The following is a 17,361-nucleotide window of genomic DNA, read 5'->3' as shown; positions in this document are numbered from 1 at the left end:
TTTGTAAATGACATGATGATTAACACAGAAAATACCAAGAAACCAAACAAACAAAAAATTGACTATGTGAGTTCAGCAAGTTCTTGGGAGATTAAGTTAAAAAAAAGATCAGTTGTATTTCTACTCAGTGGAAACAAATAATTGAAAAATGACATTTTAAAGACAATGCCAATTATAATAGCTGGAAAACTGATTCAAATTTATGTAGAAATACAAAGGCCCTAAAATAGACAAAACAATTTTGAAAAAAAACATAATGAATATATGACTTCAAGACCCAACTATATGTTGTCTAGAAGAAACCCAGTTTTGACATAAAGACACATACAAATTGAAAGTAAAGATATGTCAAGAGAATGAGAAGACATGCTAAAGATTGGGAGAAAATAATTGTAAAAGACATATGATAAACAACTGTTATTCAAAATATATAAAGAACTCTTAAAGCTCAACAATAAAAAAATGACCTGATTAAAAAAATGGGCAAAAACCTGAATAGATACCTCACCTGAGAAGATACATAGATAGCAAGCAAGCATATGAAAACATGCTCCATATCATATGTTATTAGGTAAATGCAAGTTAAAATGAGGTACCACCACCCACCTATTAGAACGGCCAAAATCCAGAATACTGACATCAAGTACTGGCAAGAATGTGGAGCAATACAAACTTTCAATCACTGCTGGTGGGAACAGAAAATGGTACAGCCACTTTGGGAAATAGTCTGGCATTTTCTTACCAAATTAAACATACTTAGAGCACCTGGGTGGCTCAGTCAGTTGAGCGTCTGACTCTTGATCTCAGCTAAGGTCATGATCTCACAGTTTTTGAGTTTAAGCCCCATGTCAGGCTCTGCACTGATGACATGGAACCTGCATAGGATTTTGTCTCTTCCTCTCTCTGCCCCTCCCCCACTCATTTTTTTCTCTCTCTCAAAATAAATAAACTTTAAACACACACACACACATACTCTGTTTAAAAAAAAAAAAAAAAACTTACTCTTACCATATGATCCAGCAATACATACCAGTTCCTTGGTATGTATCAAATTAGTGAAGATTTATGTCCACACAAAGCCTATACATGAATACTCACAGTAACTTTATTCATAATTCCCAAAACTTGGAAACTAAGATATACTTCCTTGGGTAAATGGATAAATAATCTGTGATACATTCAGACAAAGGAATATCATTTAGTGCTAAAAGAAATGAAGAGATACAAAAGAATGTTAAATGCCTATTGCTAAGGGAAGGAAGCCAATCTGAAAGGCTACATACTTCATGATTCTAACTGTATAATGTTCTGGGAAAGAACTGGAAGACAGTAAATAGATCAGTAGTTGCCAGGGGTTAGGGAGGCAGTAGGGATGACAGAGCCCAAAGGATTCTTAGGGCAGTGAAACTATTACATATGATACTATATGGTGGATACATGTCATTATACATTTGTCAAAACCCACAGAATGTACAACACCAAGAATAAACTCCAGTGTAAACTATGGACTTTGGGTGATGATAATGTGTTAATAGAAGTTCATCAATTGTAACAAATGTAACATTCTGGTAAGGACTGTTGCTAGTATAGAAAGCTGTTGATGGGGGATTAGGGGATATATGAGAACTTTACTTTCTACTCAATTTTTCTTTGAACGTAAAACTGCTCTAAAAAAATAAAGTCTACTGTAAAGGAGTGAAAAGCATATGACATAAAGGAGTATTATAAAGCTACAGTAATCAAGACAATATGGTTTCTTTCGAAACGGCATGCTTCCCTATGTAAAAAATTCCTAAAAAAAATTCCTAAGGAGTCTACAAAAGAGTTACTGTAACTAGTAAATGTCTACCAAAAAAGCTATTAGAACTAATAAGTGACCCTATCAAAGTCATAGGATAGAAGATCATTATAAAAAACAAGAATGAAGGATAAAAATCATGATCCTCTCAAGAGATGCAGAAAAACATCCGACAAAGCACAACATCCATTCATGATAGAAACTCTAACAAATTGGGCTTGGAGGGAACATACCTCAACATAATAAAAACCATGTATGACAAACCCAAAGCCAATATCATACTCATTGGTGAAAACCTGTGAGCTTTCATCTAAGATTAGGAACAAGACAAGATGTCCACTCTCATTACTTTTATTCAACCTATTACTAGAAGTCCTAGCCACAGCAAAAAAGGAAATAAAAGGCACCCAGATTGGTAAGAAAAAAGTTAAACTGTCACTATTTGTAGATGACATGATACTATATATAAAAACCCTAAAGACTCCACCAAAAAACTATTCGAATTAATAAACGAATTCAGTAAAGTTGCAGGATACAAAATCAACATACAGAAATGTGTTGTGTTTCTACACACAAACAACTAACTGGCAGAAAGAAAGAAAAATCCCATTTACAAATGCATCAAAAAGAATAAAATACCTAGTGGGGGTGCCTGGGTGGCTCAGTCGGTTGAGCATCCGACTTCAGCTCAGGTCATGATCTCGCAGTTTGTGAGTTCAAGCCCCACGTTGGGCTCTGTGCTGACAGCTCAGAGCCTGGAGCCTGCTTTGGATTCTGTGTCTCCCTTTCTCTGCCCCTTCCCTGCTCATGCTCTGTCTCTCTCTGTCTCTCAAAAATGAATAAACATTAAAAAAATTAAAAAAGAATAAAATACCTAGGAATAAATTTAGCCAAGGAAGTGAATTTAACCTGTACACTAAAAACTGTAAGACACTGAAGAAAACACAACAAGTGAGAAAATATACCATGCTTGTGGATTGGAAAAACAAATATTGTTAAAATGTTCATATTACTCTAGTAATCTAAAGATCCAACACAAAATACCCTATCAAAATACCAACAGTACTTTTCACAAAACTAAAATGAATAATCCTAAAATTGTATGGAAATACAAAAGATCCTGAAAAACCAAAGCAATGTTAAGAAAGAACAAAGCTGGAGGTGTCATAATCCCAGATCTCAAACTATACTGCAAAACTATAGTAATCAAAATAGTATGGTATTGGGGCACCCAGGTGGCTCTGTCAGGTAAGCCTCTGAGTTCAGCTCAGGTCATGATCTCATAGTTCATGAGTTTAAGCCCCACGTCAGGCTCTCTGTTGTCAGCACAGAGCCCGTTTTCAGATCCTCTGCCCCCCTCTCTCTCTGCCTTTATCCCGCTCATGCTTTCTCTCTCAAAAATAAACATTTTTTTAAAATACAGCATGGTATTGGCACCAAAAAAAAAAAGACACATAAATCGACGAATAGAATAATGTCCAGCAATAAACCCATGCTTGTATGTCAATTAATCCACAAAAACTAAGCAAGAATATACAATGGGAAAAAGACAGTCTCCTTAATAAATGGTGCTGTGAAAACTGTACAGCTACAAGCAAAAGAATGAAACCGGACCACTTTTTAACACAACAATAAACTCAAAATGGTTTAAAGACCCAAATGTAATACCTAAAACCATAAAACTTTTAAAAGAAAACACAAGCAGTAAACTCTTGACATCAGCCTTAGCCACATTTTTCTGGATCTGTCTCCACAGGCAAGGGAAACAAAAGCAAAAATAAACTACTGGGACTGTATCAAACTAAAAAGATTTTACAAAACAAAGGAAACCATCAACCAAAAAAAAGGTAACCTATCATATTTGCAAATGATATATCTGACAAGGGGTTAATATTCAAAATATGTAAAGAACTCATACAACTCAACACCAAAAACCCACAATGATCTGATAAAAAAATCGGCAGACAACCTGAAGAGATATTTTTTTCCAAAAAAGACATACAGACACATGAAAACATGCTCGACATCACCAATTATCAGGGAAATCAAATCGAAACCCACAATGAGATATCACCTCACACCAATCAGAATGGCTAGTATCAAAAAGACATAAAATAAGTGTTGGCAAGGAGGTAGAGAAAAGCAAACCCTCATGCATTATTGGTGGGAATATACATTGGTACATCCACTATGGAAAACAACATAGTTTCCTCAAAAAATTAAAAATAGAAATCCTATACAATCCAATAATTTCACTTCCACATTTACCCCCCCCACAAATAGTAATTCAAAAAGATATATGCACTCCTATGTGTACTTCAGCATAATTTACAATAACCAAGATACGGAAGCAACCAAAGTATCTATCAATAGATGAATGGATAAGGATGATGTAGTATATTCACAACAGAGTATTTTTTTAATGTTTATTTATTTTGAGAGAGAGTGCATGTGCACGTGTGCAGAAGTGGGGAAGGGGCAGAGAGGGAGAGAGAGAATACCAAGCAGGCTCCATGCTTTCAGTGCAGAGCCCAACACAGGGCTCGATCTCACGAACCGTGAGTCATGACCTAAGGCAAAATCAGGAGTCTGGCAGTTAACCGACTGAACCACCCAGGCACTCCCACAATGGAGTATTACTCAGCCATAAAAGAATGAGCTCTTGCTCATTCTGCAACAACATGGATGGACCTTGAAGGCATTATGCTGAGTGAAATAAGTCAGAGAAAGACAAATATCATATGATTTCACTTATCTGTGGAATCTAAAAATCAAAACAAGACAAACAGAAACAAACTCATAAATACAGACTGGCAGTTACCAGAAGCAGGGAATGAGAGGATAAGCAAAATAGGTGAAGGGGAGTAAGAGGTACAAACCTCCAGTTATAAAATAAATGAGGATAAAAAGTACAGTATAGGATATGTAGTCGATAATATAATAACTTTGTGTGGTGACAGATGGTAACCACACTTATCCTGGTGAGCATTTTGTAACATATGTAATAGTTGAATTACTGTGTTGTACATCTGAAACTAATATATAAACTATACTTCAGTTTTTTTAAATCCATTTAAAAAATAAAAACTATACTTTTATATATCAGCAATAAAGAATTAGAAATTAAAATTAAAAATAAATAGCACTTATAATAGCATCCAAAAAAATGAAACACTTAGGGATAACTATAACAAAACATATATAAGACCTATACATTAAGGACACCTGGTGGCTCAGACCGTTGAGTGTTAGACTCTTGATTTCTACTCAGGTCATGATCTCGTGGTTCATGAGATCAAGCCCTACATAGGGCTCTGCACCGACAGTGCAGAATCTGCTTGAGATTCTCTCCCTCCCTCTCTCTCTGCTCCCCCACCTCTTGCACATGCTCTTTCTCTCTCTTTCTCTCTCTCTCTCTCAAAGTAAATAAATAAACTTTAAAAAAAGACCTATACGTGAAAAAACCACAAAACTTTGTTTAAGGAAATTTTCAAAAGTCTAAATAAATGGACAGAAAAACCTTGTTCATGGATTAGAAGACTAAATGACTCAAAACTCTTAAGATATCTTTTATATATGTATATGTGCATCTTATCATATGTAAAATTATACCTTAATAAGCTGATTTGTTTAAAAACTGATCAGTATATTTATTGCTGACACAGACTTTCCTGGAACAGAGTCGTATACCAGTTATGCATTACCTAAGTAAGACCAAGGAACCTCAAGCTAAGAATTTAAATGTAGATCCCATATGATAGACCTTTTAGGCATCTCCTAAGAATAAACTCAAAGCCTCTACAGAGGGCTTGGTGAAGGCCCCACAAATAATTTTTTCAAGAGCAATGACCAGAACATGATCATTGACACCAGGTACACAGGAAAACAAGGCAATATGAGTACTCGATAGCAGAAGCAGAACCAGTTGGAACAAACCTGAAAAGGCTTCAGACATTGCAATTATAAATGAAACAACTAAGGAAATTATAAAAAGTGACATAGCAGACTTGAAAAGAACCAAATAGAGTTTCCAAATATAAAAATTATAATAGTCAAAATTTGAAACTCAGTGGTTGGATGTAATAACATTTTGCCCACAGCAAAAGAAAGTACTAGTGAAATTTTTTAAAGAGTTATGAAAAAAATTCACAGAATGTACCACAGAGAGTCAGAAAATAAAAATTGAAAACATCTAACATGTAACACTCACGTTAGATAGTGTGAGGTCTAATTTATATTTTCTTGGAATCCCAGAAGGAAATGTGGCAAAACTTTAGAAAAGACTGGCATTTAATTTCTGAATAGCAACAATGGAAATCCAAGAAAATATAATATGCAGAGACAAAATAACTACTCACTAGATTTCTAGAGCCACTAAAATATCTCTCAAGATAGATGGTTATTAAAATAGCCCAAATTCAAAATCTAACTGTAACAAAACAATTAATCCTATCATCTTAATATTTGTCTTTAATTTTTCTCTTTACCTAGAATATATATATTGCTTTTAACATAATTAAATTCCTTAATATAATAATGAAAATGTCAGATGAAATTAGACATACGGAAAATCACAGAATTCTCAGGACTATTTGGATACTAGTTTCTTTAACTATAAAATAAGGTTTTGAACAAGATGATTCTTAAGGTTGTTTTTAGTTCTGCACATGGCTACTGCATTATTGCAGTAAAAATTTCATTTAGTTAAATCAGTGGCATAAGTAACTTGAAAAATTAAGTGCTCTATCAGAGTTGCAACTGATAATCTATATTTACATTATCAGGCTTGGAATATAAAATAGAAGATAGAAGATTCATTCACAAGGCACAGAAAAGAGTCATTTCCCTCCTATATTAAGTGAATACATATCAGAAAAAATAACTTAATTAGGTAAATTAAAACATTCTATTAATGAATCTGGAAAATTCTAACAGTACAGCAATGACTCATATAAGCACTGATACTAAGGAGCAAGTAACCTTTGTGCTACATGCAAATAGGGGATCTTTGTACATTTCACTACCCAAACACAGAAACATAGTTTTTATTTGGATGAAGGAAAAATAGTGTTAATGATCAAAAGTGTATGCTCACCTTGTAAAAACTCCTCCTTGCAAGCAATGAAGTAGAAGAAAACAACGCTGACTTTCTTGGCCTGCTTTTTTTAAATCAGCCTTGAACCAAGAATAACTAAAACACTGAACCACAAGTGTTCCAAAGAACATAAAGCTTACTGTTAAAATACCAAAAACATATTGTCCATCATGGAAAAACCTGACAGACACCCAGATGTCCACAATTAAATCAGTTATATAGATTACAATGCCAAGAACTGACATCATAAAATTCAATTTAGTGTATTTCATTATGAATCACTATAGCTCTTGGTTAGCTACTTTTTTCTCTCTCTCACACACACACACAAAGAACAAATATTTGTGTCCATTAGGATAGCAATGAATTTTAGTTTCTGTTCCCTGAATTTATTCAGAAGAAAGAATAAATATTATAGATTGGAACACTAAAACTAAAGTGACTAATTTTAATTTTCTTTTCTAAATCTCCTATCCAGATCCAATGTTAAAAGTCTTCATTCAGTTTTCTCAATGATCTTCATTACAGATGACAACACCTAAAATGAAAGATACATAAAAGATTCTAAAAATCTTGAGTATAATATTAGTCCATGACTTTATCAAACATGTACTTTTTCTAAAAACAACATATCACCACTACATACAGTTCTTATAATAGCTTTGGTAAAGTAAAGCCTCAGAAATAAACTTATTAGTTGACAACTTCCTGTCAGACTACTTACCTTTTAAAAACCATAACCTACTAACAAAAATATTTATCACTTGTCTATCTAAAGTGGCAAAAAACTAGAAATGATCTAAATGTGGCAACATAAGGAACTGGTAAATAACGGTAGATTCACAAAATGCAACATTACACAACTACCAAAAAATATTTAACAAAGGTGCAACAGCTGTGAAAATTTTTAATCTGGTTCTTAAATTTTATTTTAATTCATTAGTTAACACACAGTGTTATATTAGTTTCAGGTGTACAATATAGTGATTCAACTATTCTGTACATCACCCAGTGCTCATCACCACAAATTCACTTCTTAATCCCCCATCATCTATTTCACCCATCCCCCCACCCACCTCCCCTCTGGTAACAATCAGTTTGTTCCCTATAGTTAACTTTATATGGTTTCGATTCAGCAATTCTACCTAAGAATCAAGCCTAGGGAAATAGTCACAAATGTGTACAAAGATATGTGCTCTTTGCAAAACCTGTTTTTAGAACAGCAAAAAGTTGAAAACTATTTAGATGACAAGAGACCTAGTTCAATAAGTTAATTTACCTCCATAGCAAAGAATATACTATGCAACTTTTAAAAAGAATGAAGCAGCTCTGTATAAATTGACTTCAGAAGATCTCCAAGATATGTTAAGCAAAAAAAAGCAAGTGCCAGAAGGAAAAATATAGCATTTATGGTTTTCAATTATATATGGAGAAAGTAAGGAAGTTGGGAATAGAAAGTAAATGCAATTTCAATCCTGTAATTAATTACTCTTCTATATTGTTGGAGTTTTTTACAAGAGATATGTACTCATGTATTACTTATATAATCTCTTAAAATAAAAATAATAGTAAATTATACTTTTAAAGAATTTGAATGACTGGAAAAAATGTTTATGCTACTAATGTTAGCTAACATTTACTTAGCCCTATGTGTCAGGCATTAAACTAAATCTTATACAAGATTTAGATGTAAGATTAAATTTGATGTAAGATTAATTCTTACATCAAATTTAGGAGATAGGTACTACTATTATGACCCCTATTTTATAAATGTGGGCTGAATGCAATCCACAGACAAAATCTGTCTGACTTGAAAGATGCTCCCACATTTCGTGGGGTGTGTGTGTCTGGGCCCTTTGTACCAGCCAGTGGTGCTCTCTGGTAAAGGCATGGAATTGGTGGCTGCAGCCTCTAGGCTGGGTAGAAGCAGGGGACTTAAACCAGACCCAGAGCCAGAGCCAGTACAGTGGTAGCAAATGGATTGACCATTACTGCTGCAGGATTTGCAGGCTGTTATAATTTTGTAAGCCATAAACCATACGGAGCCTAAAGCAAAACAAGCTTTTCAAAGTCTACCAAAATCTGCCTTCAGTGGTCGCTATTACAGAGGTGGGTTTGAACCCGAAATGACAAAATGAGAAGCAGCACTAATAGCAGGAGTAAGCTAAAAAAAAAAAATAATAATAATAATAATAAAATAAAAATAAAAAATAAGTAGTAGGCATAAGTTCTACTGCCAATAAAGGAAAAATAAGAGATGCTCATCAACGAATTACAATTTTAAATCACCTAGACAAGAGAGGATCTCCTTACAGCAGCCAAAATCAATGAAGCTAAAGATTTACTACAAGGTCAAGCTAAAAAATGAAGTAAATATGCAATGATTTTTTTTTTTAATTTTAGGGAGACAGAGAGAGAGAGAGAGAGAGAGAGTTGGGGAGAGGGGCAGAGAGATAGAGAGAGAGAATCCCAAGCAGGCTCCACGTTCAGCATGGAGCCTGATGCGGGGCTTGATCCTGGGATCATGACCTGAGCCAAAATCAAGAGTCAGACACTCAACAAACTAAGCCACCCAGGTGCTGCATGGGCAATGAATTTTAAGTTCTTATTAGTTTATGTTTAAGAGTGCCAGGTTTTTATAATAAAATGTTTCAAAGCTACAAAAAAAGGAAAAAAAAAAGTTTGAGTCAACAGGGTTTTTTTTTTAATTTTCCTAAGTAATTGCCAATATTTCATATAAAAATCCAGATTTTTCACGGCTATCAAAAAACTGAAAGAACTGCTACAATAGGCTAATATTCCTTCATTAGTAGTGGATGCCTCCTACTAATGGGGGCATGCTCTCTCAAGTTCACCACAGTAGCAAGCCACCTAACTTCAGTCATTTCAGCAGCTGGGTCTCAATGCTAATACAGCTACCTACTAGCTGTGTGTCCTTAAACATGTTCTTTTACCTGCCTATGCCTTATTTTCTTTCACCTGAAATATGGAAATAATAATGGCATATACCTCACAGGTTGTTGTGAAAACTAAGAAAGGTAATATGTATAATACACATAAACCTCTAGCACTTGGCATACAGTTAGAGCTCAATAAATGTTAAGTTACCATCATTACCTTGCCTGCCTCCCTGATCTCTATAAGCATCTGAGTTTGCCATCTTTGACTTCACTTTCAAGAATGTTAAGTAAAAATAAATACTGTGGCATGTTCTTATGTTGAAGTACTAACTACCAGTGTGACTGTATTTAAAGATAGGCCTCTCAGGAGGTAATTAAGTTTAAAAGGAATAATAAGGACCGAGCCCTAATCCAATAGGACTGATGCCCTTATAAAACAAAGTGACAGAGGTGCCTGGGTGGCTCAGTTGGTTGAACATCCGACTTTAGCCCAGATCATGATCTCGCATTCATGGGTTCAAGCCCCATGTGCTGACACAGCCTGGAGCCTGCTTCAGATTCTGTGTCTCCCTGTCTCTCTGCCCCTCCCCCTGCTCGCACTCTGTCTCTGTCTCTCAAAAAATAAAATAAAACGTTAAATTTTTTTTCAATGAAGTGACAACACAGACCTATCTCCCCCACACACCCTCCTCCCATACACTCACATGAGGACACAGCAAGAAGGCAGTCATCTGCAACCAACAAAAAAGAGGACTCACAAGAAACCAACCCTGCTGGCAGCATGATATTGGACTTCTGGACTCCAGAACTATAAACAATTAATTTCTGTTGTTTAAGCCACATAGTCTGTGGTAGTCTGTTATGGCAGCCTGAATAGACTAACACCTGATATGCTCTATAAAGAACATTTATTACTTTAAAAACCAGGAGGGGGCAATGTTACTAAAAACACACACAACCCAATACTTACAGTGTTCTCGTTATTTTACCATGTATAAGTATTTTGTTTAAAAGTCTTCAAAATTATATGAAAAGGTATTTCACTCTTCTTACAGAAAAAAAAAAAAAAAAAAAAGCTCGCTATTACTACTTTTCCTGTCAAGAATGCTGTGGCCAACAGTATAGAAAAAAATAATTTTAAAATCTGAGTTTTCCCTATCCAGCAGGCCATGAATTTCCCTGCAGTATGCTTCTTATTTTAAAATGAAAGACATCATGCCCAACATAAGCATGGAGGTTAGGAGGATGAGATTTAATCAGAAGGTTCTGTTCAATTGAATTAAATACTTACTTAGAACCTACCATGTGCTATTTTAGGCTTTTGGGATATATCAAATGACAAAAGAGACAAAAATTCCTGCCCTTGTGGAACTTACATCCTAGCAGAGGAAGACAATCAATTAACAATAAAAACAGTAAGTGAATGAAATATTATACTGGAAGGTGATAAGTATTATGGAAAAAAATACAACTCTAGGAGTTGAGAGTAGAGATAGTCTCATCATGAGTTGAAATTTTATTTTTTTTAATTTTTTTAATATTTACTTATTTTTGATAGAACACAAGGTGGGGGGGAAGAGAAGAGAGAGGGAGACACAGAATCTGAAGTAGGTGCCAGGCTCTGAGCTGTCAGCACAGAGCCCGATGAGGGGCTCAAACCCACAGACCATGAGATCATGACCTGAGCTGAAGTCGGTCCCCCAACTGACTAAGCCACCGGGTGCCCCCCATTATGAGTTGCAATTTTAACTAGAATAGTCAGGACAGGCCTCACTGAGGAGGTAGGCAAATGAGTAATGAAATTAGTTATGTCTATATCATGTAGAAAAGTTTTCCAGGTGAAAAGAACAGCTAGTTTGAAAATCTAATGTACTAGATTTCAAATATATCCTCCAGAAACAAAAGCTCCACTAAAAATTGGCAAATTCCTTACCATGGTCATACTGGATGTGTTCAATGTGCATCCAAACCCTGTTCTAATATCATTCTAAAAAATATAGTATTTTTGTAAGTTTTTATTTAAATTCTAGTTAATATATAGTATATAATATACTATATATTATAGTATATTATATATATACTGATATAATATATATCATTATATATAATATATAATATAATATCAGTTTCAGGAGAATTTAGTGATTCATCACTTACATGTAACACCCAGTGCTCATCACAAGTGCCCTCCTTAATACTGATTACTCATTTGGCCCATCCCCCGCCCACCTCCCCTCCAGCAACTCTTAGTTTGTTCTCTATCATTAAGAGTCTCTAATGGTTTGCCTCCCTCTTTTTTTTCTCCCTGCCCCTATATGCATCTGTTTTGTTTCTTAAATTCCACATATGAGTGAAATCATATGGTATTTGTCTTTCTCTGACTGACTTATTTTGCTAGACATAATACACTCTAGCTCCAACCACATCACTGCAAATGGCAAGATTTCATTCTTTTCGATGGCTGAGTAATGTTCCATTGTATAGATATACACATCTTCTTTATCCATTCATCAGTCAATAGATCTTTGGGCTCTTTCCATAATTTGGCTATTGTTGATAATGCTGCTGTGAACATCGGGGTGCATGTGCCCCTTCCAATCAGTATTTTTGTATCCGTTTTGGGTAAACACCTAGTAGTGCAATTGTTAGGTCATAGAGTAGTCCTATTTTTAATTTTAAAAAAGAAATTTGTTAAGCTTCACTACCTAGGGAAAAGAATATCACATATATAATGGAAGAACAGATAATAGTAACAATAGCTACCACTGCTGAGGGTTTACTATGTGTGAAGTATTTTTAGACAATTTTATTTAATATTCACAAATCTCTATGAGAAGGGTATTATTGGCCAGAATTCTGAGGCTTGTGAGTTATCTCTAATGAGTAAACGGACTTTAATGTAGATAATTTCCTTAACGTTACAGACCTAAGCACTCCATGGGTACATTTCTTAATCACTATCCCCACAAAGATAGTTTCCTTTACCTGGCCTGGATATGGAAGTCACTTGCAATTCTGAAACAAATTTTACAAAATGGCAAAAATAATTTCTAAGTTATTGGCAAAACATCAGACTCAATAGACTTATCTGACATGGCAACTTCTATATTCCTAACTTAGTCAGGCAGAACATAATGCCAACTGGAAAGAAAACTACATAGCAAGGAAATAAACATAGCAGCTCTCATAAAGAGGCTCTCCAGCTCCTTCAATGACCACATAGTTGTATAAATTATATAAAGGATGGTTCCTATCTATCCCTACAGTATAATCACTGTTCCATTTATCACCTTAGGACAAATAATACCACCTACAAAATTTGACTTCATAGAGAATTTGTGATACTTGCTGACTTAATAGGACAGTTTCAATCCAATTTCAGTCAAAGGTCAACCCAGCTATGTGGCTAACTGGCTGCCAGCCAAAATAAATAACCTTTGCCCGCTGTGTGGGATCTCTTTGCAATAATCCAGACATCTGAAGAAATAAAAACTAGCAAACTTTCGTTTGTTAACCAAATTCAATACATATAAAATACAGACTTACTTGCCAAGTATAAAAAGCTGTCTTTAACTCAAAGTCCCTTCTGGAAAATCTTCATCCTTGGCATCTTTTATTTCTTCTTCACTGAAAATAAGTGTCATTAAAGGGTATGTAAACCTTTAAGATCGAATACTAAAATGAAACTGAAATCATCTGTTAGTCATATTATGGGATTTCCTCATCTAGTGATAACAGAGTTTATGTCACTGGAACTAACAGTACACCCTTTCATAACTATCACATTGGGAGAAGGAATCACATGGCCCCTTTTATAAGTTAACTAGGTTACAAGGTTTTACTGTATTCAAAATTTAAGTTTCAAGAAAATACAATTTGCTTCCCAGCATATCCAAGTAGATGACAAGTGTATGAAAAGGAAGGAGAGAGATTGTTCAATTTGAAGTACTCTGATAAAGAAATTTACGAAGTATTTTTAACTTAGTACCACCTACCTTTTTCAAACTATATACCTTCTCAAACCCTATGCCCCAAGAACATATGATTATTGGTTTCTCTTCCCCAAATAAATACTACAGTTCTTCTATTTCCAAGCCTTTTCTCAACATTATTTACTGTTTAGAATACCCTTCCTACCTCCATCTACCTGATCAAGTTCTATCAGTCCTTTAAGAATCAGTTCAAAGCCCTACCACCTTTAAGCTTTCCCAGATCTTCCCAGTTAATTTGATTCTCCCCTTCCCCCTTGCAATCCCACCACTTCAACTATACTTCGCTAGGATTTACCCACACATCCTTTAAAATAAGATAATGTATGTCTCCTTCCTAGTTATAAACCTCTAGAAAGCCAACTAACATTTTTAACACCCCCCCATATGTCTACAACAATACGTTGCACATTGCAGGCAGATGATAAATGATTGTAAATAAATTAACTGAACAGAATATAAAATCTTTCATCTTATTTCTTGAAGGGCTTTAACTTCAAGTCACATTTCTAAACATATCCACAAAGACAATTTTGTATCAGCAGCTTAGAACTCTTCTGAGCTCAACACATATAACCAACTGTCTATATATTTCTTTACCAGAATATCCCATAATCATCCTAATTTCAGTTGTCCAAACCAAGTTCACTACCCAATCTCTGTTCCTCCTCTTCTGCTGGTGTCTAATGTCTCAAATCAAGTCACTCAACTTTTATATTATTTGTTGGGTCCATTCTCTGCCAAATGAAGAGCTTGGCAACAGATTAAAAGAACTTGAGATGGAACCCACAAAGGAAATTCTAACTTAAAACAAAAAGTCGAGGGATAGAAGAATGGAGCTGCCCACAAGTCCCAGAAATTATTGTTCCACCATTTTCTCAAAGGTTGGCTGACTTTCCAGCTCAGGAATTTTAAAAAAGGAAAATGGAAGTAGCTTCCTGACTGAATACCCATTAAGTGATGGCTACAAATAAATAAAATTGGGAAGTTGAAAATGCCTGATGTGGGGAATTTTTATGATTCTTCCAAACATTTTTTTTTAAAGGGCATATTGCCAGCCTTCCTATTACAAAGGGGACAATTTACGCGATTATTTCAGCAAAGGTTTTTGAAACACTTTTCCATTAAAAGTACATCTTTGAGACACAAGGCAAAGAAAATGTTATACATGATACAGGTGTGTCTTTCAAGAAATCTGGAATAGTAAACTAATGATTTGCAAAATAAATATTGTACAAATTAATAGCAGTCTTTTCTTCAGAAATACCCGCAAAACAAAAACAAAACAAAACAAAAAAGTTAAACTGTGTTTCCTAAATTTTAGAACCACAAGCATCTACTGTCAATTTCTCATTTGTTTTGAAAAAGAAGTGGGCTGGGACAGTGGAGATGATCTAGATCGCTTTTGAGGTAGGGCTTACATACGATTGCCGAAACTCAATGAAACTGATCATAGGATCTGTGCATTTCCTTTTAGGTAACGTGTAACTAGATTTTTTTTTTTTTTAATAGGTAGCAGCGGTTAATACTGGGATAGTTAGTGCTGAACCGCTTAGAAATGGACTCCTTATAGAGAAAATAACTCCCTTAGGTCTTAGGCACACAACTCCTCAAGGCCGACCGAGGTGTCTGGGCAGGAACACGGCCCGCGGAGGGAGGGACAAGCTCCTTGAACGTGACCAGATGGGGGCAAAGCAGCAGACGCTGAGCGGGGGTTCATAGCTGTCACCTGGGCAAGTCTCCAAATCTCCGTTTTTCATTTGTAAAGCGGCCATAAAAATAGCGCCTACCTCTTAATGTTGTGAGGGTTAAATAGTGTCTAGAGAAAGCACTCAGCATAGCAGTAAGGACTAAGTAAATATTAGCTGCCGCTATTATGAAAGATTCACAAGCTCCTTCTCCCTCACACACACACTCACACACCGCCATGGCCTAAAAACAACGAGGTGCCAGTGTTTTGTAACCAACCCCACACCTGCCTGCCCTTTGCTCCACTACGAGACCTCCTGGGTTAAAACGTCTCTGGACCACTGAGATGAACTCGCCTGTCTGGACACAAATCCCTGTGGTCACCAGGCTCTGTGACAGGCGACAGCGCCCGACGAGCCGGAACCCAACCCGGCCTCAAGACGCCTCGAGCCACGCGCCTTCGCTCGCCCGCCCTCCCGCCGGTGCCCGCGCAGCCCGGGAGGCGTCCTTTGACCTCTGGCCCCGCCCCCAGCACAGCTGAGCTCTCCTCCCGTCTGGCGAGCGCGGCGTCAGCTGACTGCCGGCCCCGCCCCGAGCCCAGTCACCAGTTCCGCGCTCTGGTCTCCGCGCGTCGGCGGGTGGCGGAAACCGAGATGTCGACTGTCCTGCAGCGCATCGAGCGGCTGTCCAGCAGGGTGGTGCGCGTTCTGGGCTGTAACCCGGGACCCATGACCCTGCAGGGCACCAACACCTACTTGGTAGGGATCGGCAGCAGGTAAACGTCCCTCTTCCTCTCCGACAAACACCCGGGCCTGCGGGACACACGGAACTGGGGTTGCGACAACTGCTCGCCGGAGACGGAGAGGCTGTGAGCCGGCACCCTGGAGCTCGGTGACCTGCCCGGGCCAGGCTGCCCCACTCAGGACCACCGTCAGACGCCCCGATTCCAGCCATCCCCTGAATCACTGTAGTACCGGGTGGTAGCCCCTCTAACTGACAAATAGCCGATGGGGGAGAAATAATGGGGGAGGGGGAACCTTCCTGTTTTTGAAACCCCACTTACTTTGCATTCAGTGTCAGAGTGAGTGTATTTAAGATGTTGAGAAATTAGGATCGCCTAGAGTTAGTAATCCAGAAAAGCGTTTACTTTGCTCACCTTCTGCCTTTGACCTAGTGTTTTGCTCAGAGTATAACTTGCCCTTCACGAAAGTAGATTTCTTGTGCTGAGACCTTTTTCTTAATTCAGCAGCAGAGGGCAGGATTTTCTTGCTTGCAAATTGCTCAAGTCTAGAGCTCCCCGCCCCCCCCCCCCCCCCCCCCCAGCTCTTGGGAAAGAGGAGCCCACTAACAGATTTTGGATTTTGTTACTATTGTGTGGCCTCATTTAAGTTATTTTGTTGGTGGAATAACCTATCTGTATTTCTAAGATTTTTCTCTTATTCAGCTGCATTGTTTTAGTGTAATTCTGCAGAAGTGGGGAGGTGTACTGCACAAATGTGCATTGAACAGTTTTTGTAGGCTTCGTCTTTAGTATATATCCTATGTAATACAAAATAAAAATAAGATAACAGTTCTCCTTGAACCTAGAATTTAATCGTATATTTCAAGATGTGATTTCCAAAAACAGTTTAGTAAGAATAATTGGAGTCTTCGTTTGAGGTGTCTGCTGTATTTGCTCAATGTTAGATGGAGCAGGATGAAAGGAAGTGGAAGTATTAAAGTCAGGAAAACAAAACTTAAGGAATCGGAAATGCTAAAGTCAGGAAAACAAAACTTAAGTTCAGAGTAACAAGGTAGGATCAAGTAGGTACAAAAGCTTTGCTTTGGGCTGCCTCCAGAACTAGAAGGATAGAAAATTCAGCAGAAAACATACCTCAGAGCTAGGATAGA

General features: G+C 36.7%; 2 protein-coding genes and 1 pseudogene across 3 annotated transcripts in view; 2 read left to right on the top strand and 1 right to left on the bottom strand.

The window, feature by feature from the left end:
- Positions 1-15,996, bottom strand: part of XKR9 (XK related 9) — a 40,641-nt gene extending 24,645 nt beyond the window's left edge. The window contains exons 1-3 of one of the 2 annotated variants that reach the window (XM_078441594.2): positions 15,758-15,996; positions 13,340-13,420; positions 6,894-7,431 (exon numbers count right to left, since the gene is read on the bottom strand). In XM_078441594.2, coding sequence (XP_078297720.1) covers positions 6,894-7,165 — 272 coding nt within the window. In that variant the 5' untranslated portion in view covers positions 7,166-7,431; positions 13,340-13,420; positions 15,758-15,996. Of the gene's footprint in view, positions 1-6,893; positions 7,432-13,339; positions 13,455-15,757 lie in introns of those variants that run through there. The other variant, XM_078441593.1, reaches the window with a different exon arrangement.
- LOC132664630 (mitochondrial import inner membrane translocase subunit TIM14 pseudogene) lies at positions 8,711-9,261 on the top strand (annotated as a pseudogene).
- Positions 15,997-16,054: 58 nt separating the features above from the next.
- Positions 16,055-17,361, top strand: part of LACTB2 (lactamase beta 2) — a 34,135-nt gene continuing 32,828 nt past the window's right edge. Inside the window, exon 1 of the mRNA XM_078441595.2 lies at positions 16,055-16,246. Within this exon, the coding sequence (XP_078297721.1) occupies positions 16,125-16,246 (122 nt within the window). The 5' untranslated portion in view covers positions 16,055-16,124. The remainder of the gene's footprint in view (positions 16,247-17,361) is intronic.

The sequence above is a fragment of the Panthera onca genome, chromosome F2 (assembly GCF_046562875.1).
Source record: "Panthera onca isolate mPanOnc1 chromosome F2, mPanOnc1 haplotype 2, whole genome shotgun sequence".
Taxonomy (NCBI): Eukaryota; Metazoa; Chordata; class Mammalia; order Carnivora; family Felidae; genus Panthera; species Panthera onca.
The sequence above is the reverse complement of the archived record's forward strand: the minus strand, read 5'-3'. Positions and strand labels throughout refer to the sequence as shown.